This window comes from Leiobunum rupestre, chromosome 4 (genome assembly GCF_980474605.1).
Source record: "Leiobunum rupestre chromosome 4, qqLeiRupe1.1.hap1, whole genome shotgun sequence".
NCBI lineage: Eukaryota > Metazoa > Arthropoda > Arachnida > Opiliones > Sclerosomatidae > Leiobunum > Leiobunum rupestre.
In genome coordinates, this window is record NC_143387.1 from 35687787 (window position 1) to 35712819 (window position 25033).

General features: G+C 35.0%; 2 protein-coding genes across 4 annotated transcripts in view; both read left to right on the forward strand.

Annotated features, from left to right (window-relative positions):
- Naa15-16 (N-alpha-acetyltransferase 15/16) overlaps positions 1-14980 on the forward strand; it is a 43373-nt gene extending 28393 nt beyond the window's left edge. For both annotated transcript variants that reach the window (XM_090174042.1, XM_090174043.1), the window contains exons 13-17: positions 8817-9037; positions 10493-10700; positions 10764-10910; positions 11042-11139; positions 13426-14980. In XM_090174042.1, the coding sequence (XP_090030168.1) occupies positions 8817-9037; positions 10493-10700; positions 10764-10910; positions 11042-11139; positions 13426-13704 (953 nt within the window). In that variant the 3' untranslated portion in view covers positions 13705-14980. The remainder of the gene's footprint in view (positions 1-8816; positions 9038-10492; positions 10701-10763; positions 10911-11041; positions 11140-13425) is intronic.
- Positions 14981-17357: 2377 nt separating this feature from the next.
- On the forward strand, positions 17358-24303 carry LOC149947575 (scavenger receptor class B member 1-like). 2 transcript variants are annotated; one of them, XM_090172486.1, is made up of 14 exons: positions 17358-17566; positions 18143-18249; positions 18338-18429; positions 19915-20075; positions 20135-20276; positions 20344-20550; positions 20639-20730; positions 20871-20920; positions 20979-21048; positions 21116-21425; positions 21492-21565; positions 21633-21684; positions 21743-21910; positions 22536-24303. In XM_090172486.1, the coding sequence occupies exons 2-14, from the start codon at positions 18222-18224 to the stop codon at positions 22596-22598; spliced, it is 1509 nt and encodes a 502-aa protein (XP_090028612.1). In that variant the 5' UTR covers positions 17358-17566; positions 18143-18221; the 3' UTR covers positions 22599-24303. The 2 variants fall into 2 exon arrangements, with proteins under 2 accessions (XP_090028612.1, XP_090028611.1); XM_090172485.1 differs by lacking the exon at positions 22536-24303 and having other exon boundaries at positions 17359-17566; positions 21743-22392.
- The last annotated feature ends 730 nt before the right edge of the window (positions 24304-25033 follow it).

Below are 25033 nucleotides of genomic sequence, written 5' to 3' on the forward strand. Positions count from 1 at the left end.
AAAAAATTACAAAAAGTTTTAAAAGTTCAAATCTAACAACCGAGACTCGGAATTTGGTATTATCGCGTTTATACGTCTTCGCCGAGGGTCAGTGTGGAAAATTTCCGCCCGTATGGCGGTGCGAACGAGGCTTCATTCGTCAGTTACGATTTCCGTATTCTGGGAAAATTATCCGTCCATTTCAACGCTAGTATAATTAGCCTGGCGCCGGTTATATCCTTGACTTCGCAACGGAGAAACTTTGATCTCTTGTTTACCGGAACCAACGTAGATTTACCCGCGGATAAATACGTACGAGAATATATTTAGAGCTATAGCTTGTAAGAGCGTGATGTTCATACAAAAAATGTATTTATACTTTGGACCAATGATTATAACGAGACGATTTGAGCAAGAGGAGCCGGGTTCGATCCCAGCTTGTGGCACTGGGTGAAAACTTGGAACAACTCCTTCCGCGTTGAGTTTACAAGTTATCTCCCCCACTGGTTTAAGGGGTTTTCCCCCGAGCTCTTCGGTTTCTCCTTTCCATAAAAACTGGTAGAGGTTAACAGTAATAGTGAGTGTAGGGAGCAAGAAGGGCTTGCCACCACCCTCCTCCGCATTGTAACCCGGCCACCGGTTTTAATAGCTTCAAAAGTCGCTTGATGACTTAGGCCTAAGGTGGTGCCTAGCTGATTATTATCATTGTTTGACACTCATGACCTAATAGGTGTTTCTATAAAATACGGAAGGTCACGTGTAAATGTTTTTCAACGTCACTAGCTATAGCAGGAATCCATAGCTCTACTTGGAATGCTTATCGCGGCAGATTTTCGTCTCGATGTGGCGGACGGCTTTTTTGGCTCTACTATGTTAACTTAACAAACAACTACGTGAGAGGGGAGCCCGCGCAGAGGGGATTTTTCTCTCGTAGGCGGGGCTAAAGCCGTCAGAGTGATCTTACCATACACCTAGGAACAACAAACACAGCACCCCACGCAAGGAGAACGCAACCCGTCAGAAGTCGTGGATTTTCTTGCGTACAGTTTTCATTGATTAGACGCTTTAGCGCCTGCTGCCGTCGGAGGGGAAAATTCGGAAATTGTCTTCTCCCCCGCCAGTAAAACAGTCAGCGTAAAGGTTCGTCCAATGAAATTTGTACACAACACTGCGTTAGCGTGTTTAAAGGCTAGCTGCGTTCTCCTTGCGTTTGTTGCTCATAACAAACGAGTCTACGAACGCGTAAAAAAATCATACGTCAGCGAGCGTTAAATATATTCAGAATTTTACCGAAATTGTGTATTTAAAAAGTCGATAAATTTACGATCAAAAATAGGTTTTTTTCTTGAACGATGCGAGTGCGATTCCTTCCGCGTGTCGTGAAATAAATTGAAATCAGATTCCAAATCCGCTTCTATTGGGGGATCTAAAAATTCATTTTGCACGTGAAAATACGCCACCATGTTAGGGTATAAAAGCGGGTAAATAAGCCCGCTAAACCTCACAATGTAACGGTATTGTCACGGCCAAAAACATCATTTTGAAATCGGTAAATTTTCCGGTGTTTGAAAATTTCCGTTTGCAATGCAACCAAAACGACACGCTTTTAGAGCAGTGGTTCAAAGTAACCATCAACCTTGACAAACGGAATATTATGCCCATTTAAATCGTTTATTATCCAAGGTGACTAATAGGTGTTTCTATAAAATACGGGAGGTCACGTGTAAATGTTTTTTCTACGTCACTAGCAATAGTTATTGAAGATAGAGAGCGTGCGCTCGAGTCGATAAAGATTTTGGTATTTGAAGTCGACGTGCGAAACGCGCGTGCCAATAAAGCACTAAAAAGCTTAAGCTCGTGACGCGGGGAAAAAACATTTTGTACATTTAATCTTTTTATTGATTTATTTTATAGAAACACCTATTAGCTTCCTTCACAATTAAATGTGTAGTTGAAACCAAATCGTCGAAAAACGAGGCACCTTCTACGCGTTTTCCAGTACACGTTTCATTGTACGAACTTAATCTCAATCTACCTGCGCGGGAGATTTAAGGATGAGCCCGACCGCGATTTTAAAACGATAAAATATTCGCACGAAATGTTAGTTAAGATATTTTGGCCAATTAACTGGTGGATAATGTTTGGGAAAGTGCACGCGGGGATGGCGGCTGTAATGTAGATTTCGCCTCGTAACGTCGTTAACGTTATTATCATTGTTTTTCGAATCTGTATGAAGGAAGATCCACATTTTGATTGTAATTGAGAGCGAGCCAATTAATTAAAAATGTGGAGAAAACACGAAGCTATCATTAAGGTGGTTTGCTAGTTAAAAAATCTCCTTTCGGCGCGCGCGGCTCTCGCGATTCTTCGGAGAGATGAATTCATTTCGCGGGTATTGTTTGAATTATTCATCACTAAATTGGGAGTTGTTAAGTAACCTTTGAACCCGCGCATGTTGGACTCATTATCGCCGAAACGTTAGTGAGATGTTTCCCAATCTAAATTTTTCAAAACTACGGAATTCTAACGAACTTTAAATTACTTACACGTATTAGACACATTGTACAGGGTGACGAGAAGTCCTTGGAACATCCGATATTTCCCCGCTGTCGAGTCCGACCATTTTTTTGGAATTTTTCGAGTCCGACCATTTTTTTTTGGAATTTTTCGAGTCCGACCATTTTTTTTGGAATTTTTCGAGTCCGACCATTTTTTTGGAATTTTTCGAGTCCGACCATTTTGGGAATTTTTCGAGTCCGACCATTTTGGGAATTTTTCGAGTCCGACCATTTTTTTGGAATTTTTCGAGTCCGACCATTTTTTTGGAATATTTCGAGTCCGACCATTTTGGGAATTTTTCGGGTACGATAATTTCTATAAATTTATTTTTTTAACGGCAGATTAATTACAAAATATATATTAACTTTTAACTTTGTGAAAGATAATTCGAAATAATTAATAAAGTGACATTAAAGATTTAAAAAATATGGAATTTGGAAGTGCAAAACTCCATTTTCGATGCGTGTAAAGTTTTTGTCTATATTTTGTGCCATAAATTCAACATGGGTTACTTTGGCCATATACTCAATGACTTAAAAAATATTGGGTTAAAGGACTAACGTTAATTGTCTTTGACAATGTAAACAAAATTCAATATTAAATTTATGGTGTATTGCCCAACTTTATTTCGAAATTTATGACGATAGACCAAACACGGAAATTTTCACTTAAATTATTTTAGGTCGTAATTGCCTTTCTATTTTTAAAAAGGGTAAGATTCTATTTTCGGTCTGTTCTCCAGCGTGCCATCCGTATCTTTTCATCAAAGCAGAAACTACACTTTGATCTTATCCAAAAGAATGAGAAGCTATTGGTATTATGGATTTGCACCTCAAATATCTCGGGTCGCATTTCGAAAACTAAAATCAGACCTTTAAGACAATGAATCTTCTTTCGTATGTGTCGAAAATTTCATTAGTCGGATAATTTTTAAGAAAACGCTTTATTATAATTTTACTAAAACATTTCGAGTCGGATAATTTTTAAGAAAAAGCTTTATGATAATTTTACTAAAACATTTCGAGTCGGATAATTTTACTAAAACATTTCGAGTCGGATAATTTTACTAAAACATTTCGAGTCGGATAATTTTACTAAAACATTTCGAGTCGGATAATTTTACTAAAACATTTCGAGTCGGATAATTTTACTAAAACATTTCGAGTCGGATAATTTTACTAAAACATTTCGAGTCGGATAATTTTACTAAAACATTTCGAGTCGGATAATTTTACTAAAACATTTCGAGTCGGATAATTTTACTAAAACATTTCGAGTCGGATAATTTTACTAAAACATTTCGAGTCGGATAATTTTACTAAAACATTTCGAGTCGGATCATTTTACTAAAACATTTCGAGTCGGATCATTTTACTAAAACATTTCGAGTCGGATCATTTTACTAAAACATTTCGAGTCGGATCATTTTACTAAAACATTTCGAGTCGGATCATTTTACTAAAACATTTCGAGTCGGATCATTTTACTAAAACATTTCGAGTCGGATCATTTTACTAAAACATTTCGAGTCGGATCATTTTACTAAAACATTTCGAGTCGGATCATTTTACTAAAACATTTCGAGTCGGATCATTTTACTAAAACATTTCGAGTCGGATCATTTTACTAAAACATTTCGAGTCGGATAATTTTACAAAAAAATTTCGAGTCGGATAATTTTACAAAAAAATTTCGAGTCGGATAATTTTACAAAAAAAATTCGAGTCGGATAATTTTACAAAAAAAATTCGAGTCGGATAATTTTACAAAAAAATTTCGAGTCGGATAATTTTACAAAACAATTTCGAGTCGGATAATTTTACAAAAAAAATTTGAGTCGGATAATTTTACAAAAAAATTTTGAGTCGGATAATTTTACCAATTAAATTCGAGTCGGATAATTTTACCAATTAAATTCGAGTCGGATAATTTTACCAAAAAATTCGAGTCGGATAATTTTCAATACCTCGTTCAATACATATGTGCAATACGAAGACTGAGGAGCTGCTCAAACACTCTGTATAGGATATAGCCGTATTAAATATTGCGTAGCTTCTGAAAAGTTCGTTTTATTTTTCCGAGTGAAATTGAAACGAGGTGTCCCTGATCTTTAGTGTTTCTCCGAGATTTTCCGTACTCACGATCTGCGGAAAGTAGGAAGGTCTCTTATATATATTAATGGTAATTATCCAGGGAATACCCTATAGTGGCCATCGACGTTGAGATTCCCGCATTTTTTAGATCGGGCTAAAACATTGCATTATTTTATGGGGAATTACCCGATGAGGTACGTCCAAGACATTGAATATTGTCAATAACGTCTTTACTTGAGTAGTAATTCTTCCGAAACCATCAGGCTCGCTATTATAAGTGGGGAAACCCATTTAAGCAAATCTAGTGCTCGGCATTCGATTAATTTTTAACCATGAATAAAATAAGCTCGGTGATATTTAAATAATATATATTTAAATAACCAATAGTTGAATACAAATTGTAAAATGTTAAAATAATCGAAAGTTAATAAGCCTATTAATTAAATAAAACAAACAATTATTTAAATAAATGCCACTTTCATTCAAATAAATGCTTGGTTGCGTAAAAAAAAACATAATTAAATAAGTTAAAATTATATTCTTTTTACCACCTTTTTTTTAAATATATCGTAAAATTTTTGGATAATGAATAAACAATTCCGAGCACCAAGAATGCATTTATTTATATTTAGGAAGAATGAATATGTTGCGACAATCGCCGGGCACGTTGAACGCCTTTCCCCCGTCTCGCGCGGGGGGAAAGACAAAACGTCACCGGCGTTTGATTTCCATCGCGTTAGGTGACGTAAATTTTAAGCAGCCAATGAAATACCGGGACTATTCGTTTTATTTTAAGCGGAGGAGCGTACTGGGGGGACCAACGGGTGGATTGAGAGAAAGGCTAAAAACCGTCTCGACATAGACATTCTCCCTAGGTATAAATAAATACATTCTTGCGAGCACTAAGCAAATCATATTTTATAAGAACGTTTCTGTTATTTGCGTTAGTTTCTTCGATTAGAACATTATATATAAATAATATATGCATATAAATGATATATGCATATAAATGATATAATTTAGGTAGATATTATTAATTAAGATTTTATAGTGAAATTGCCAAGTTTGTTGACTTACAATTTTTGAAAAAATACTATTTTTCGTCGGTGCCAAACTTTAATTTATTTTCGCGAATAAAAATATTTTTTTCTGAATCACTTATTTGAGTAAAAATGCTCCTTTTTGACTGAACCAATAGCTTTGAATATCAGAATTTCTTTTCGTTGAGATTAGAATTTTCTACTTCACTAATTAAAAAAAGCCATGAAAATTAAAAAAACTGTACCTTTTACAGTATGATTGGATTACAACCACCAGTTGATTTATTTCAGTTTAATTATTTCCTTAAGATAATTAGAAAGAACTATCTGATTTATTAGCGTTTAAAGTATACCACAGAAATCATATTTCCTCGATCCCTCCCTCCCTCCCCGAGAAAAATATCCTTCCTAATAATGTTGCTTCAATTGAGTAAAGCAAGTACTACTACGCACCTCCGGACGAACCCGTACATCCTAGTTCTTATTTCAGCCTCACTCGCCCATTATCTTCAAAGGGGATGTCTTTAAAAAAGGGTTAGATTCGACTTCTTGATTTTTATTTTTGTGGAGCGTGGGATTCTGAAGAAGCAGCCTGGGCGAGCGCGGAAAAACAGCAAAGGTCAAAGCCGTTCTCGCGCTTTTTGACAACATTTCGTGAGCGGTTCTTTCGGAAGGGCCGGATGGGGGACTTGCTACATCGTGAACGCCGTAATTGTCCCGTATAACACCGCCACCGGACTTTTAGGTTCCTTCGCGTTAAAGCGGTACACGCCACCCAGAGATTCCGAACTGTCAGAATGGGCGGACACTTTTATCTTTTTAGTAGGCGATACTTAATTGGCATACTTTATTTCAGTTTTTATTTGTAAATGTTTTTGGTTGGGTTGATCCTTTTTAAGAAATATGAAATTTGCGCGATATCCACAATGGGAAATTTCAAAGTCATTGGCGCCTAAGATCGACTCCAAAGATATATTAAGAATGTATTTATTCCTAGGGAGAATACGAGTAAACAATGTCGGTAGAAATTCACCAATTCCCTTAATATAGCCTTTCTATGCAGTATGCAAAATCCCGGATTGTAGCAATTATTAATGTGTTTTAAATTATTATGAAAATAACAAAATGGGTGCTGTGACAATTCCTAAGGATTATAGCAAGATGTTTAATTTTAATGTTTATATTTCAGTTAACTGATCGTGAAAAGTGTTAAAACACGTTGAAAAATATATTTAAAATCGTCTAACAATAGGCCTTTCCATAATATAAGCTACGCTTGCTGAACTTGTTTTTATGTAGCTCATTCGTCATGAAATAAGTAGAAATTCATTTCAGTTTATACTTATAGCGTTTTCCATTTGACTGCTCTCGAGTGCTCTAGATCGCTCTGATCAATATTTTATGTTCCATTTGCGTGCTCGGATTTGCTCCGATCAAGTTTCGCGTGTTCCATTTCCAGCTCTCGGGTGCTCCGAGATCGCCCAAAACCGATCTGCCGATTTTTGCGTGTTCCTTTTAGATGTTTTGGCAAAATGGCAGTCCAAGACACGAAAATTCAAATTACAAGCAGACGAAAAACAACAAAACCCGGGAATATATTCATTGAATGTTCCATTTGCAGTTTTACTCTAGTCGATTGGGGTGAGATCTATGACGTCAGAGACAGATACGGAGCGAATCTTGAGCAATCAAATGGAAAACGCTATTAAAAACAGGGTGCCTCGTCAAATTTACCCCTATGTCCAAGGCTTTTTGTAGTGAAACGTCATCGACACGTCACCCGTGACGCAGCAGCAACATCAAAACAAGAAAGCCAATGTTACTTTCTTTATAGAAAGTCCTATTAGAAATCTGTTCGAAAGTCAACGTGTTTATTTATTCTACTTCGAAATGAGTGTCTATAAATAGTTCTGAGCGTGTTAGAACGAGGACAGCCGGACTATAACGCCATCGAGAGTTGAAGCTCGTTGTGATACCCCTCGGAATGGCGGCTTCGACCCCATTGAGCAATATCTGACAGGAGCTGGCGCGTGTAATTTGGTGATGAAACTTATCCTCTTTTTCGGAAAGATCCATCCTTCGTCGAAGAGACCATTGTTTTTGCTCTGTCGAATTTTCCGACAGAACGGGTTTTTCATTACCCGCCGCTTTCACTCGGTTTTCTGCTCGTCACAATACCGTGTTTTCGCTTTCCCGCCTCGATTTCTTTCTCACGAGGGTAACAATCGCGCCTTTTCGGCAATTACCAATGCCCGTTTTCCCTCCTCGGCATCTCTTCCCCTCGAACTCTTTTCCATTCGTTTATCAATATATCTGCTCGGTCCGTTACTGACCATTTCCTAGGATCGGAGTTTGTTCTTCCAAGATATTTAAACGAAGACAAAACCCGTAATTAACATTTTTTTAATAGAAGTATCTTCCCTCCTCGATTTAAATGGAATAATAATCATATTTTAATAAAGAACTGGTTTATGCTGGTTTGTCCGATGAGACGATTTTATATTATTCGCTCGGTTAATTAGGTATTAACCGTTTGGCGTCGAGGTTTCCTGGTTTAAATTGTAAGGAACTCGTACAAAGTTTTACTGACCGTGTTTACAGTTTTGTAAAGTTGCTAGATCTTGAACCCAGGGTCAGGGAGGAGGTGGTGTTATCTTCGTCATTTCCACTTCAGGAACGGGAATTTAGAGGACTACCTTTTTCAAATCCAAAGTGTTTACGCTTTCCCGTCATTTAAACGGACACAGAGTCGTTTGAAATTCGTTAATAGGGCTTGAAAAATGTCAAATTATCATTCGGGTTAGCTTCCTGAAATTCGGGTTAAATTTTTCAAATGATTTTATTTCAATGTGATAGTGACGTCGATAGCCACACCTCCTTCAGTTCGAGTTTTGATTGGTTCGTTCACATTCAATTAACTCATTTTAAACTAGACTGGATATAACGTAGAAAATCAAAGTTCATTTATTGGCTTAAGTGTGTTTTTGCAGCGTAAACACACTTTTGGCAAATCCTTTTTAACCGCCCTCAGATCGGCGTAGTCAATTCTATTTGAATTAGAAATGGAACGCGCCAAATGTCTCCGAGGGCGTAAACTGGAAACGCCATAGCGTTTGTAATTATATTATTTATTTTGAATTTGCAGCCAATATGGCACCAGCCGAGCTGAAGAAGTTGCGAAACAAGCAGAGGAAAGCTCGCAAAAGGGCCGAATTAGAAAAGGAGAAGCAGACTGCCGCTCAAGAGAAGCGAGACCAGCACATGAAATCTCGGCAACAGCAGGATGGCAGCGGAGCCGGAGGAGCCAGTGGAGGAGAAGTTGATAACCTCAAGGAAGAGGAGCTTATTCCCGAAAAATTAGCTAGGGTTAATACACTGATTCTTCCTTTCCCTATAACAGGGTCCCCAGAGGTCCTATAACATCCTATATTTTTTGAAAAATCCTCAGTCCTATAATTTTGATATTTGGCCTATTTAAAATCCCGCCACTCAGTGAAATTGCAAGATTAAGCTAAAGGATTCGTTTTAATTTTATTATTAAGCTATAGGATAAATTACTATACAAAGTCATTCTAGCTACAAGTATATTTTTGTGATAAAATGGTTAAATAGTTTTTATTTTTTAAGTAAATATCAAAGATTTTTTCACTAAATATAGAATGTGTTTAAATGCATAAAGTTAGTAAATGAAATAGCATATAAAATCCTATAATTGTGTAAAAATATTCCTATAAAATCTTATAATTTAGAAAAAATTGTCCTATAAAATCCTATAATTTTGAAAAAATAGTCTTATTAAATTTTATTTTTGAAAAAATAGACCTTTATAATCCTCTAATTTTGGAAAAAAATAGTCTTATTAAGTCCTATAAAAAAATTGAAGATTTGAGTGGGGGCCCTGCTATAACATTCTTTTAAGCGTACACCGTATTTAACTTTAGCTTCGATCGTTTAATTTTATATTGGTCAGTTGAAAAAACATTTTACACACTGCGAATCCTGAGATGGTGGTACTATCGTGTTCAAACATCATTAACGTTTATTGTGGTTCTAGCCTTACGCTATTTACTAATAGAAAAATAGCAAAGACACGAATTATTGCGTAAGTATGAGATTTATTAAAAACATTTTAAATCGACCAGTTTCGGCAGTGTAAAATGTTTTTAATAAAGCTCATACTTACACAATAATTCGTGTTTTTGTTATTTTTCTATTGGTACTATCATGACTGTATTCATTTCAACCATTAATATCGAAATACACCCTTTCAACCATCTGAGGCTAGGATGGGCGATGCTTTTCCGCGTTTTACGTAATCACTTTAGCCAATCAGCAGACGGCTGTTCATCGTTGACTCTATCCACAAAATTTTCAGGAATTAAGTGTGAAACCAACCAAGAAAATTACTTATAATTCTTAAAAAAATATCTACTAAAAAATCAATTAATAATAAATAAAAGTATTTGCAATTAACATTTTTAACTATCAAAAGAGATGGATATTAAATTTTACGATTTTTGTTTTAAATTTGGCAATGAAACTAGCCACATTATTTTTGAATGGTGGCGCGTCAACGTCATAATAACGAAGCCCCTCCCATCCGAGTAACTGAGGGAAGAATACATAATGCAGTACCATATTCATGGTTGAAATGAGTACATTAATAGTACTATCGAACTGGGACCATCCTTAATTAAACTTTTACTCATCCGATGGTTTTTAGTCAGTAGCCTTTTAAACGAGGGATGTTGCTTAGGTTACCTTTTAAGAAACGCTTTGGTACACTACTAAGATATATTTTTGATTAATATTGGTGATTAGACTGACGAGCCACTTGAGCAATCAATTCGTTTCCTGAAGCCACTTCAGTGCCTGGCCAGCGATAGGATTGAAACTCATCTGCTGGCCTATGAAATCTACTCCCGGAAGGGCAAGCTCTTACTGATGCTGCAATCTATCAAAAGAGCCTACAGAATAGATCCACTTCATCATAGAATTCATCATCACATCGGACACTTCTATCTCCAAGGTAAGTCTGTGTCTCGACGATCCAAGTTGCTTACATTTAATTATCTCTTTTATATACATATAGTGCAAGAAAGATTATCAGAGCTTCCGCCTCCAATGGCGACCGTCCTTCAAAAGGAAATGAAAATCATCTATGGCACCAAAGATGCTCGGCTACTCAATGAGCAGTTTTTAGCTAAGCATAAACATTCGCTACCACATTTATTACAAGGTACACAAAACTCATTATTTAATTTTAATCAGTTTAAATGTCTTGATATTGGTAAAACTGAATATATTTATCAATTTGTCTTTCATTTTGAAGAAGATTTTGACATTTTTCCTTTATTTATCCATTTTTAGGAGCTCTAGTTTTATATCTGATTGATAAAACGTCTCAGGATCGAGCACTTAAACTAGTTACTCAATTAAATAACCAAATGGAAGGAGTGAGCATTAATGTAAGATTTTTAAATTATTAGTTGTTTTAAAATTTTTTATACTCATGTTAGAAGAGAATTTAAGCAGTACCCCGTTCGCCTTGTGGCTCTTGCCCCCCTCCGCCTTTCTACTGATATCCACAGATAATAACTCTCGCTATCGTCAGTCATAATGGGGCTGATAAATGTGAACACTAACATTACCCACTAGATTAGAGTAATTGTGGGTTAAATTTGTAAACATGGTGTGTTTCGAAATTATAGGTTCTCGGTTACATTATCTAATACCTGGAGGTTTTAGCCTAGAGTGGTGGGAATTTAGAGGATCATCAGGTTGAGGAGCTAGGGAATGAGGGAGTTACCTTTCAGATATAGACTGATACTTCTTTGACAAGTGATAAGATCCTTTTAAAGGCTTAATGCTTTTAGGTAAACTTTTAATACCTGAAGTCTCACTAGATTGCGCCAAATGTGAAATCTTAAATTATCAAAAAGCACCAAAAATAATTTTCTTTTTAGCTGAACTTTAATAGCGTTTTCCATTTGATTTCTCAAGATTAACTCCAAATCTGTCTCTGACGTCATAGATCTCGTCCCAATGACATATTACGTATTCCTGCGCTTTGTTGTTTTTCGTTTGCTAGTAATTTCAATTTGGTCTGCCATTTTGCCTAAAAATCTAAATGGAACACACAAAAATTTTCTCCGATCTTGATCTGTTGAAATCGGCAGATCGGTTTTGGGTGATTTCGGAGCACACAAGAGAGGAAATTGAACACACCAAACTTGATCGGGGCAGATCCGAGCACGTAATGGAACATATAATGTTGATCAGAGTGATCTAGAACTCTCGAGAGCAGTTAAATGGAAAACGCATTTTTTTTTAGTTTTTTTTTTTTCAAAAACAAACCCATGATATAGCGCTTTAAGTTGTATTTTTAATTTATCCCTATTTCCTTCCCACAGAAAAATTTTATTTGGCGCCATCTAGTATAACTAAAAGCATTAAACTCACTCTAAATGTTTTTTCTTAGTGAGCAATTTGTGCATCAATCTACTGCTCATTGTCACTTTGGTAGAAGCATAAGTACATAATAATCTGTAATAAGTATGACAGTTAGCAGAAATAATATTCACCAGTTCAGACTTATTACGCAATCAAGGCTTAGTTTAGCACAGAACCCCTTAGTGTCTAAAATATTCCCAAATCGAAATATATACTACTACCAAGGGTGATACTAAACTTCTCAGTTTGGTGGTAAATCCAAGCAAGGATAGTCTCATTATCGAAAAATATTAGGAAGTGTCATACTTTTTGTTGTTATGTTATTTTGAGGTAGAAGTTATTTATGCAGGAGAAGCATTCATATTATAATTGGGGGATCTTAAAATTTATTTTGCGCGTGAAAATACGCCGCCTTTTTAGGGTATAAAAGCAGGTAAATAATCCTGCTATACCTCATACTGTCACACGCAAAAACTTAATTTTGAAATCTGGCAATTGGACATATTGCATCTACTTTTTCCGGAAACTTAGTTTTATCTTATAAACGTTTGTTAATAAACATAACTTCCTCAACTGTGTTTTACGGCATTCTTTATGTTCATACTTATTGATATATGATATCATAGATTAGAAATCAGCAGTTTTCTTCCATTAGTTAACTGATAGGTTGATAGTTCGGTAATGCCATTATTGCCTCAAAACTGGTAATCTGTCTAGCCTTTTCTTCCGATTAAAGGTGAAACCATAAGTAACATAACAATAAGTATGACAATTAACGAGATTTACAACCAAACTGATTTTCATAGCTATTGCGTAATCAAGATGTTTTCTTAGCACATAGCCCTCTAGTGTCTAAAATATGCGAGACTTCTGCTAAGCTGAAATATCTGGTTTCCGATAGATAGGCGGAATGATAAAAATTAAAAAAGTTTTTCTCGGCGCCATGAGCTCATGTTTTTTTTATCATGCATTATTCGCACGCGGGCTTCTAAACAAAGGCAAAGCCCCTCGCGACTCCAGAACGTGCTCTCCGATATTAGGCTTAAATTTTTACCAAAACATAGTCATCCAAGTCACAGCTTGAAGAGAGTATCAGTGCCGGAAAAAGGTTCGGTTAGAAAATTAGCATTAAAGCAATAGGAAGTGCCATACTTATTGTTATTATGTTACTTATGGTGAAACCAATGGGATTATGTTTATTTGTATACATTTCCTTTCTATGTTTGAAGTTCTTTTTCATAAATGAGCGACACATTTTGCTAACTTGTCTTTCAAAATTGATTTTGCTTTTTCTTTTTCAGACACTAAGCGAAGTTTTAAACATGTTGAAGTCAAATAAATTAGGCCCTGTTTCGGAGGAATTTGTGAATGAATTCAAACTCAAATGTCACGAACTATTTCCTCAAGCAACTGTGTTTTTATCTGATGTTGATAAACCAGTAAGCGAGAATGGTGACCACGAAAGAACGAATGACTCGCCGATTTTAGGTTCATCGAAAGACTCTGGCAGTAACAATGATTGCGGCGTAGTTGCTGGGGAGTTGACCAATCACGTGAACAGTATAGCTCAGGAAGAATAACAAATAGATAGTCTTAGATCGCGAAGAAAAATGTCACACTGTGTGAGAAAAGGCTTTTTTATTTTTTCCTTTTTTCTTCATTCTATAGTGTCTTTGTTTTTTGGACAAAGAAAAGTGACAATGTTTTCTTATAACAAAATAGAACTGAATGTCTAGAGCTACTACATTGGCAAAAAAATTGAGGTTTTATCAGTGATGTTTAAAACTGAACGTGTGCAGTTAAAAAGAAAAAACATTTGACGTGAATTGTTAAAAAATGTTTTAAGGAATGAAACTTTAACAATCATAGACATCTAATTAATTGGTGATATTGAACGATAAAGGATTAATATAGCTGAAGCTACAACTGTTATGATCCCTTCACCAGTAATTTCAAAAGCCACAATTTTATATAGTACTATGACCAGTAATTCGCCAACATTGGCGTTATTAAAATGTTAGCCGTTCCTCTCTCTCCAAAAACAACTGGTGTTTAATGTAGTCATACATTTGTAGCCACACCTATAGTTAACTTTATTCATATAAATCCTGCCTATGCAAAACTTAAGCTTAACTAGATTAGAACATCTTTGCTACTATCATAAATAAAATTAGGCCTAATAATAAATAAAAGTTTTTAAATGCAATGTAGTAAGACATTTTCCAATTGAAGAGTGCACCATTTTGTACATTAAGAAACCTAAAAATAAGGCAAGGAAAACCTGATAACATGATCAATTATTTTGATGTCTATGTTGAGCCCATATTTTTTTTTTGTATTTTCCAGTTCCCTTTTTCCAAAAAGTCAAATTTTTCATAAGTCGTGTAAAAAAATAACAGAAATTTTGTAAGCGATAATAGAAATTGTCAAGTTTATTGACATTGAAAAAAAACTATCAACTTTGCAACAGGTTGTGAGTTGTAAAACCATAAGCCTATCCAACACTTTTTTCAACTCGCGCAACTGATTAAGAAAGATTTTGTTTGAAATTAATATAAATGGCTGCATTTTCACCATCGATGGTTCACTCAACACTGTTTGAATTTCATGATTTAGACTAATTTAATTTTAATTCCATTCGTAAATAGACATCTAATTGTTAGCGTATATACTCTTGATCATGGAATTTATTATTAAAAAATTTAGCTTTTATTTAAATTACAAACAGTGCTTGAGTTTTATCATCTGGTGTTTTGTAAATTAGAAATAACGCAGTGAAAAGTTTTGGCCAATCAAAAGTGATAAAAAATGTTCATAAAGGGCAATTTTTAGCCTTGGTCAAACTGACAAAATTATTGTACGATGATAATTAAAATTTTATCATCGTTTAAAGTATTTATTTATTTCTAAGTTGTAAGTTGACATTTCAAGCAAATTTATTTATATTTTCTAAGATTTTAGGCTTTCATTTTGGGGGGACGCCGGACGGGTTCATTTTGTTTAGATTCATAACGTTATGGGAAGATTGGGGTTTACCCGTGTGACGAAAGAAATTCATCACCACAGAGATGGAAAAGAAGTAAAGGCACTATTGTATCTGGCGAAGTTTACTGCGAGTGCCGACGCCTTTTCGCCATGAGATGGGCAGATTACGTGGCGCCATCGACGCGCGGTGAAATGAAATACATTATGCCTTTTTGAAAATCAACTGTCATTTGATGTAAACAAAGGAAGGATAGATGGCGTTGCAAATTTTGTCCATCTCCGCTTTCATACATGCGCCGGGGGGGGGGTGGATTAATTTTCCCGGTCAAAAACAGGGGTGCCTTAACGTGGTAATCTTCCATCTATTTCTTTTCTATCTCTATGTTCATCACGTTATCGGGGGTTTTTACGTCTGACGAAATAAAATCCTAACGTTATCTTGGAGGAATAAAACAAGTATACAGGAGTTGCGGAGAGCTGCGAAATCGGTTTCGTCAGTGACCGTGATCTCGCGCGATTCGGAGGGGTTCAAACGCGACTAGCGCCAACTGCATTCGGGATTTTGCAACTATTCTCATTTTATAGCATTGTTTTCGCGTCGTCTGGTTTGTTTTATTCCTCCAAACAAATACGAGTCATTTTGGAAAAAGGCGCAAAGAATTTAGAAATGTTTCAAAACAAACCAGACGACGTGAAAACAATGCTATAAAATGAGAATAGTTGCAAAATTCCGTATGCAGTTGGCGCTAGTCGCGTTTGAACCCCTCCGTCTCGCACGAGTTCACGGTCACTGACGAAACCGATTTCGCAGCTCTCCGCAACTCCTGTATACTTGTTTTATTCCTCCAAGACGTTATCGGCAGTTCGGAACGTGGGGTTTTTCCGTGTGACGAAATACATTCATAACGTTATCGGAACCAGGGGGTTTTCCCGTCTAACGAAATAAATTCATAACGTTATCGGCAATTCGGAACGTGGGGTTTTTCCGTGTGACGAAAGAAATTCATAACGTAATCGGAACCCGGGGGTTTCCCTCTGTTGGATAGCAGCTCCCGAAAACTCCCTACCTTGCAAACCCCCAAACATCTCATTGACGAGGGCACGAGAACCGAAGAATAAAAACAGCGACCCAGTTCTTGGATTGTAGATTTTATTTCATTGCCACTGTTAAAAAATTTAGGGCTTAAAAGAACATCAACTACTAATTTAGTAGCCAAATATTTACAACATGTTTTCACTTTTATTTTCTCTGCATTTTCCCCGCTTTTGAAATTTTTGGTCCTAAACTGATCAGTTCGCCGCAAAGTAGATACACGTAACCACAGCCCCACATACCCTATGGGTTTGTTTGTCGATTCCCTAGGTGTTATTGGATATTATATTTATTATATAAAATACGATAGGTCACGTGATTACATTAGATTCATCGTGCAGTTAAAAGCTGAAAACTATTCGTGAGTTCTGAACCGTTCAACCAGTCCCCATGCGCACTATTCGGCAAAAAAATTCTAGAACTACCCAAATGCAAACTATTCGCAGACAAGAACCTCTTGTTGGACCGTTCGGAACCGTTCTAAATGGTATCTGCTCAAGAGCAAGTACTGGCCGGAACTCAAGGTTGAAATCTCTAAAATTCGTCTGCACATCGGGCTGCGTACGTCAAATCGTACGAATCACAACTATTCGTACAAAAGTTCTGAACTATCCAGAACTTTTGCGTGACGTTACAGCTCAGTCCTAGGCCGTTCTCTTAACGGTTCAGAACTCACGAATAGTTTTCAGCTACTGTTAGAGAGAGCGCGCATATTTTATTTTTGTTGAGCTCGCGCGAAAACGCACGAGCCGGCGATCCAAAAAATAACACTTTTTATAGAGTGTTGTCGTCTGAAACCCTGCGACGTCACCATTGTAATTTGCCTATTGATAAAAAACGGTAACTGTCATGGCGGCCACTATTAACACTACACCTGTGACGTTACAAGTTTTCAAAATCGTATCAGACGACAACACTCTATACATGCATGCGTATATATTATTATTTTTTAAAAAGAGCTATTAGCGTTTTGACAACAAACCCATAAATGATGAGGTTTTTTTTCAAAGTCGCGGGCTTTTCTCACCTGACATTTATCTTCGTTTTATTGGATGGAAAGGAAATTACGTCGTCCAATCGAAAAGATGGTAGAAAAGCAGCACGCGATAGACCGGATTATTTGTGGAAAGAAGCCCGCTAGGTGCTTGCAAAAATTTCGATACGGAGACTTGAATAGTACGTCGGCGGCAATACCATCGTGATTTTCGTGGGGCTGTTGAACGAAACCGAGTTTTTGACCCCCTTGTAGTGTTTATCATGATCGGCTTATGCTTAGGGATTGCTAACATTTTAGAGCTCGTTCGTTGTAGTGCAATCGCAAACAAAAGCGGAGAGAGATGATTTAAACAAGTGCGAAACCAAAGGTAATTAAGTAGGTTTAGATATTCCGATTTAAACGCTTATTTCAGCGGGAAACTCAAGTCTTAAGCCTTTATCTTTAAAAATGGTTACCGTCACTGGTGTTTTTTCGGCTGCCCTAAAGGAAAGTTTGTTATTGGGTCAGTGGGTTCCTCCCAAGTGAAAGTTATGATGTAAAGTAATATGTTTAAGAAATAGCGGTATAGTATCGAAACATGTAAACCGGAACTACCACTTATCTTTAAGGAAGAAATTAATTTAATAAATTAAAAACTGGTTCTTTAAAAATATCTTAATTTCGCGTGTAGGAAGGTGTTTACTTACTTAATTATTCGTATTTTCCACCGAAAAACCAATGAAAGTTAATGTTTTCTAATATGTGCAATATTAAGGACAGGTTATTAACGCTAATTTCACAGATCAGTACACTGTGTTTATATTGTTTCTCAATATTTATAATGAAAGATGGGATATCCTTTGTTTTGTTACGTATATAACAGTATAACGTCACAATTGACTGATTAATTCAGCATAAATGTAGTGTAATCTAAAGTCAAACATCTTTGTTTTATCAATTACAGAAATTGTATCTCCTAAGATTATTCATCAATATTAAATCTTCTTATGTTAAGATAGGGAAGCTCCACTACTAACACAACCATGCCTTCTACAAAATACAAGAAAAACAGTAAGTCTTAGTAATAAATTTTATAATTTACTAAGTTAACTTAATACAAAAAGTTTTTTACATGCTTATTTGTATTTTTATTTTTCAGTAATATGTGGCTCTATTGGGTTCACCATACTTTTGCTTGGTATTATTGGAATAGCAACACTTCCCCAGCTATTTACTGCCATTCTGCATATGGTAAAATATTTTCCCTTCTCTTATCAATAGTTTTAAAGGAGACATTGTAAAAATTATCTTCAAAATCCTATACTCTTAAACTATAGTACCCCTACTTGAGCCTTGTTTAAATTCACGGCTTCGTTATTTAACCTAAACAATCTCTTGAGATATAAGGTTTTATCTGAAAAACATGGCTTTAATGTAAAGTTCAAAAGCTTCCTGTTTTTGGAATGCGCTATTATTGTGTTGTTGTTAGGTTGCTGTTGAGTGAGAAAAATTTAAAGCATAAATGTTTTATCTAATGTTATCAGTTTTGGCAAAATTTTGGAATTTGTATCATTTCATAATTTATTTTTGGTGATGACTGTCAAAATGTTATCAGTTTGTATTAATCATGTGAATATTTCCATGCATAACTATGTAGTTAAAAAAAACCCTTGATGTTGCCAACTATTTCATTTGGATAGACTTTCTAGCTGTAATTTTTATAACGATTTCCCTTTTGACTGTCATTTAAACTATGATTGATACCAATTCAAATTTATACAGCAGTACAATAAAACGCCTTTCTATATATTGCGTTTATGCACTCTTAAGTGCATTGTTTTAGAGTCCATAGTGGAGGTTTTCCTTTAACAAATTTTACATTTACAGCCTTGTAGCCATAAAATTACAGGTTCAAACCTCAAATACTTCTACCTGTTCATTATAATATTTAAGTTTCCCTTTAATGGCCAAACCAAGGATAGATTTTTGAGCTTGCAAGACTTGTTTTTATATAACCAAATTTGATATGCTAGAGGGTTTGTAGCTGCCAGTTTTTTTTTCATATGTAGAGATTTAACTGGCAGTTAAAGGGTGGTAACTTATATTACTCAAAAACATATAATTTGATACTACATGTATGCTTAATAAACACAAAGCAAAAGAGGTAGAGGTAGTATTTCCCAATATATTTGAATTTATAATGTAAACTGCTGTTACCCTCTAAACATTACACTTTGAAAATGTAGATAAATAATTGGAATTTTGGGTTTTGATGTCAAAAGTAAATGTAAAATATTTCCCTATCCAATAACTCTCCTTTAGAAACGGTAAATGAAAAAAAAACATCCATGTTTAAAAAGTAGAAAAATAGACAAACTGGTATTTTCAGATAACAGTATGGGTCCTGGCTCAGTATTTTTTTGTGAAAGACCCTGAATTTAAGTGCATATAGACTCATCCCCCCCTAAATAGTTTGCTGTTGACGTTGGTATGAAAACTGGTTTGAAAACTAACCTATACCAAGCACCCCACTTTAGTCAACATGTATATAGGGCACTTTCATGTGATGACATATTTTAAAGTCAAAAGTGGAAGTTGGTGTCCCCCCCCCTCCCCTTCATTCCCTGCCTTTGAGCAGTGGTTGGCATGTTGCACATATTTCTTAGTAAAGTGTTATACATGTCTTGAGATTTTTGGAGACATTAGTTGAATTTGTTTTGTATTTTATTTTTCCAGAAACTACCTTTATCACCAGAATCTGAATCCTTCAAACTATGGAAGGATATACCTTTACCAATATATTTTAAAGCCTACATGTTTCACATTGAAAACCCAGATGATATTTTAATTAATCATGCCAAACCTAACTTAACCGAAAAGGGGCCTTACACTTTTAGGTCTGTCACTTAACTACTCAAACTAATATCAAATACTAAACTATATTCGCTGTTTTCAGACTTTATTGGACCAAAGACAACATAACTTTTAACCCAAATGACACGGTTTCCTTTAGAGAAAACTCGAGGTACATTTTCCTTCGCAATATGTCAGTTGGTGATTTGTCCGAAAATATCACAACTTTAAATGGTCCTATGGCAGTATGTTAATCTTTTTATTCGTTTAGTTTTACAATTTCCAACTTTAATAACTAATTTCCATCTAAAGGTTGCTGGTGCCTTAGTCCAAGACAGAGCTTTTTATGAAAAGATTTTCTTATCCATAACTTTAAAAGTTTTAAAAGAGCATATTTTCATCAACCGCTCTGTCGAAGAGCTACTTTTTAAAGGATATTACGATTATCTGAATGTTATTGGACGAACCATTGAAAAGGATCTTCCAGACCGCCATGGATATTTCTCTTGGTTTTATGGTGTAAGAAGCCCTTCTTTGGCTTCACTTAATATAATCGAAATATAGAAACTGAAATCTTAAAACAAGCATTTTTTCTTTTTTATAACAGAAAAACATGTCAAATGATGGACTTTTCAATATTAATACGGGTAAAGGGGACATAAGCAGGTCAAATATGATTAATTCTTGGAATGGAAACCCGTAAGTGGTGATGAAATAACCTTGTATAATGAAAAAATAGGAATCCTTAAAAATGTCGCTGCTTAAAGAATAAGGAATTTTTAAGGATTCCTATAGATTACTTATTGTTGGAATTAGTTTGAGTAACCTATTTCATACAGGAATCTCAAATTCTGGGCAGCTCCATCTTGCAATAAAATAAATGGAACAAGTACCTTAAATTATTTTTAGTTATTTTTGATCCCTTTGTACTAATGTCTCTTTGTTAGATGGAGAAATGAGCCCACCAGTTGCCAAAGATCAAAATATGTTATATTTTTTTAGAACCGATCTATGCAGGTATAGTCGTGACGTGTCTTTTAAACTTACAATGTGCAATACTTATTTCTCTTTGGTTTATACTCAGGTCATGGCCTTTAACGTACGAACGAACTATTTCGCATCATGACATTGAATCAAAACGCTTCGTTGCCATGCCATCAGTTTTAGCTAATAGCTCAGTGAATCCTAATAATTATTGTTTCGAACCATCTGCGTTCAAAAAATCTGCCCATGATCTTCCATCAGGTGCCATTAATATTAGTCCTTGCCAGTTTGGGGCTCCCGTTGTGCTCAGTCAACCTCATTTCTACCAGGGAGAGCCCATTTTAAGAAATAGCGTATTTGGTATGGAGCCAAATGGCAGTCTTCATAGCTTTTTCCTGGACCTAGAACCTGTAAGTATAAACAATAAAGCCATTGCGAGTGAACTTAAGAGTTAATGCCTTTTTTCGGAATTTCAGTCTAGTGGAATTCCACTTAGTTTGGCTGCTAGAGTCCAAGTTAATGTGCAACTACAAAAAGTCGAATATGTTAGGTAAGTTCATATTTTGATTTCAATCCTCTGTATTTGAAATTAAACTTGAATAAATGACTTATTTCAGCCAATTCAATAATGTACCTGAAATAATTTTTCCAGTCCTATGGCAAGAAATTGTAAGTGCAAATTTAAATTGTTTTTACTAAAGGTAAAACTAATGTGTTCTGTTAACAGACTGGCGTAGTTACACCTGAGTTAGCTGACCAGTTGAAGCAGGAACTTCAGTTGCCACGTTTTATTATGGAAATATCATTTTACGTTGTAATTGGAATGGGTCTTTTGGTCACAATCGTAGCGGGACTCTGGGCCATATACCTCAATTCCGCCTACAAATCACAATCAGTTGAGTCGTTTTCGTTTAAATCTCCCCCAAAGCCCATTCCTCAATGTCAGAAAATAGAGCATAAGTTTTAGTTTTCTGCACTGCTTTTGCGCTTGATTGAGTGTGGGCCTTTTTACGCTTATTTTAGTGCCATATAACGAATTTTTAAATTTTGTGAAATTTGCTAAATTTAAGAGAAACCTTTTTAAAATGCTTGGGAACTTTACGTTACTAAGGTATAAAGTAAAGTTTTAAGTATATTGTCGTAATATAAAAGTCACTGCAATTTTTAAAGATTTGATCTCCTGCTTAGCACTTTTCATTAAATCATGTATGGTGTTTATTTTGGTGTTTGTGTATAATGTAACCTATTCCTCATGCTTTTTAATAATTTTAAAGAAATTAAAGATTTGGCTTGTCTTTAACAGTATTTTAGGTACTGTGTTTCGTTTTGTGAAGTGTTTACCATTAATGTATACTATTATCATTTGCACTGCATGCTATCAAAATTAAAGCTGTAGTTTTTTGGTTTTTTTTTGGTGCTTAAACTGCTTTTAGTGTTGCATCTAATTTTTGATAATTGAATAAATCAATTTTTATTATTTTAAATTGTATTGTCCCGTTTCATTGAATTTTTGTTATCAGGGTGACACCGAAGACAAACCCATCGTAAATGGCGCTGATGAACATAACAGCGAAAGTGAATAAGAAGATATTTTAAAGTTTTTTTTACTCCAACTTCACCAAAAATAGTGAGATTTTATTATGGTATAAATACCATAATGTGCCTTTCTTTAAATAGGTACGTCCTCACAAGAGTTTGCTCACCATAGATCGTTTAATTATTATTTTTAATTATCTACATAAGTTAATGTAATTGGTAACTATTGATTTAAATTAGTTATATTATATTTTTGCCATTTGTGTTATATAGGTAGCGTCGTGTGATCATACCTAATGAAATTGTTTTAAAAGTTCTCTTATCCCTACACGCGGTATGCAATTGAAATTTATACGCCTCACTCGTGATGATGCAAGTCATACTTTTAGTGGTACCAAGCATAGAATAACATAACCTTTTCCCCTATGATAGATTACACTCTTGTAAGAAACTAGCCATTATCCCATCATCATTCTCCAGTTAACTTTTAGAGTACTTTTGCCTAATGTGACAATTTTATTTCTCCATAGACCCAGAGATTTAGCTAAATGGCTGTTATACAAAGGTTCTCTCTAAAGGCCATACTACTAATACGGCCTTTTTAATAGACTATGTTGTACATGGAGAATTAAGTACAAGACTCTACAAAAAATTTGTAGCTTCAATGCCTATTCACATGATCTTAACATTTTTGCAAAACATTGCTGACCAAAATGAGTGAAACAATTTCCAGAATTTGTTGCAAAAACAAAACGCGTTAGCCGAGTTTTGCTACAAATAATTAAAATATAATAATTATCCTACACAACCTAAATGAAAGTGTTAATTTGGACACTTTTTTATGTAAATTTACACATTTTTAAGAATTTCGAGTCCTTTACCCTGCGAATTCTAAACAACATATAGTGAAGTTTTAGGATGCAAATTCAGGTTGAAAACGGTTTCCACTTAAAATTTGGTAAAAATGTTGATCTGTGTGAATAGGTCAGAAGGTAAGCCATGTAAAAAATGGTGTTAATTTGTTAAAACTATTTGCCTAAGCTATCTGGAGCTACACCGGTAACAACTTTTTACATTCAGTCTAGGTAAGAGCGTAGCTCGAAATTGATCGTTAACCGCTTTGAGAAGGCCAAACGCGTGCTGTGGCTGCTGATTTTCACCTAGACGTATATATAGTTCCCCTTCTCTCCCGGTGTTATATATTTTCGAATAAATTAAATACAGGCATGATGTGTAAAGGAAATTTTACTCCATGTGCCCATCATGTGTTATATATAGTTAAATTTTATAAAATTAGACGTCATTAAACAATCGAAATGCCTGTTCAAATTTATGAACAAAATAGCAATAAAGACCATTCTGAACCATGGTTAAAAATCTCTATACCAAATTGAAATGTTTAGAGCAGTAATCATTAATTAGTCATTTTTATTCAAAATATATATTTTTTTGTATAGTTAAAAGCCATGAAAGAGTCGTGGATAGATATTTTTATTTTATGTAAATTTTCACTCCAGCGCTGAGTTTCTGAAATCAAGAATGATTACGTAGTTGTACAAATGAGTCCCGAAATTTATACATAAATATTTTATAACTTTAATAATGGAATATATGCCTTATTTAACAGAAATTGATAATGATACACATTCCTTATATAATAAGACAATATAAAATATGCAATTTTCATGAAATACATTAGTGTATTAAAACATTGTGAAGCCAAAACTGTATCTGAATATAATTAAACAGTGTACCAAATGTGTTTTGAATAGTCCCACTCAGAAGATTTTTTATTGAAATATACACAGTTGCCTTGTTACTTTCAGACAGGTATACTTTAAACAAATTCAAGATATTTCAGAATTTAACAAATAAATATAGGAGAAGTTAATATGTGGTGAAACCTAATGCGATATCCTTCATTGGCGAGGGGCTAACCAATTCTTTATATTTTGTACACCGATTACGCCGGATTACGCTTAGATTAGCACTGCCAAAGGCAGGGACTTCAAAGATTACGCGTAGTCTCATTAGTACAGTCAAAGGTACGGCTCTGTACACCGATTACGCGAAGTGATCAGCCCCTCGTTCATTGGTACGCCCCTTTAGCTAAAAATACTTATATTTATTTACCACTATACGCGGGATGGTAGGTTTTAATTTCTATTTTAATATGCAGATCTAGTTGTTACCAAATATCGTGTCAATTTTCCCAATTCTTTTATATATTAAATCGATAATCAATCGTTTTTATCTATTCAAAGTACAGGGCTACTAGCAATATAAAATATTGTATATGTGAATAGTGAATTATTATTTAATAGACGCTTAAATAAAACCTCTTCAGCAATTTTCCTAGAAGTAGTAATACAAAGAGCCAATACATACCTGTAAAAGCGTTATATTTTAAAGCGCGCTGCCTAATATACAATGTAGAAAGGCTCGTTCAATTTTTCACGCGCCTCCTGACAGAAAAAGCTGC

What these genes read in the sequence shown, in the direction of transcription:
- LOC149947575 (XM_090172485.1), top strand. Translation starts at nt 18,222, where the DNA reads ATGCCTTCTACAAAATACAAGAAAAACA. An exon ending in TTACTGCCATTCTGCATATG is followed by an intron (nt 18,430 to 19,914) that starts GTAAAATATTTT and finishes TTATTTTTCCAG; the next exon opens with AAACTACCTTTATCACCAGA. An exon ending in TTTAGAACCGATCTATGCAG is followed by an intron (nt 21,049 to 21,115) that starts GTATAGTCGTGA and finishes GTTTATACTCAG; the next exon opens with GTCATGGCCTTTAACGTACG.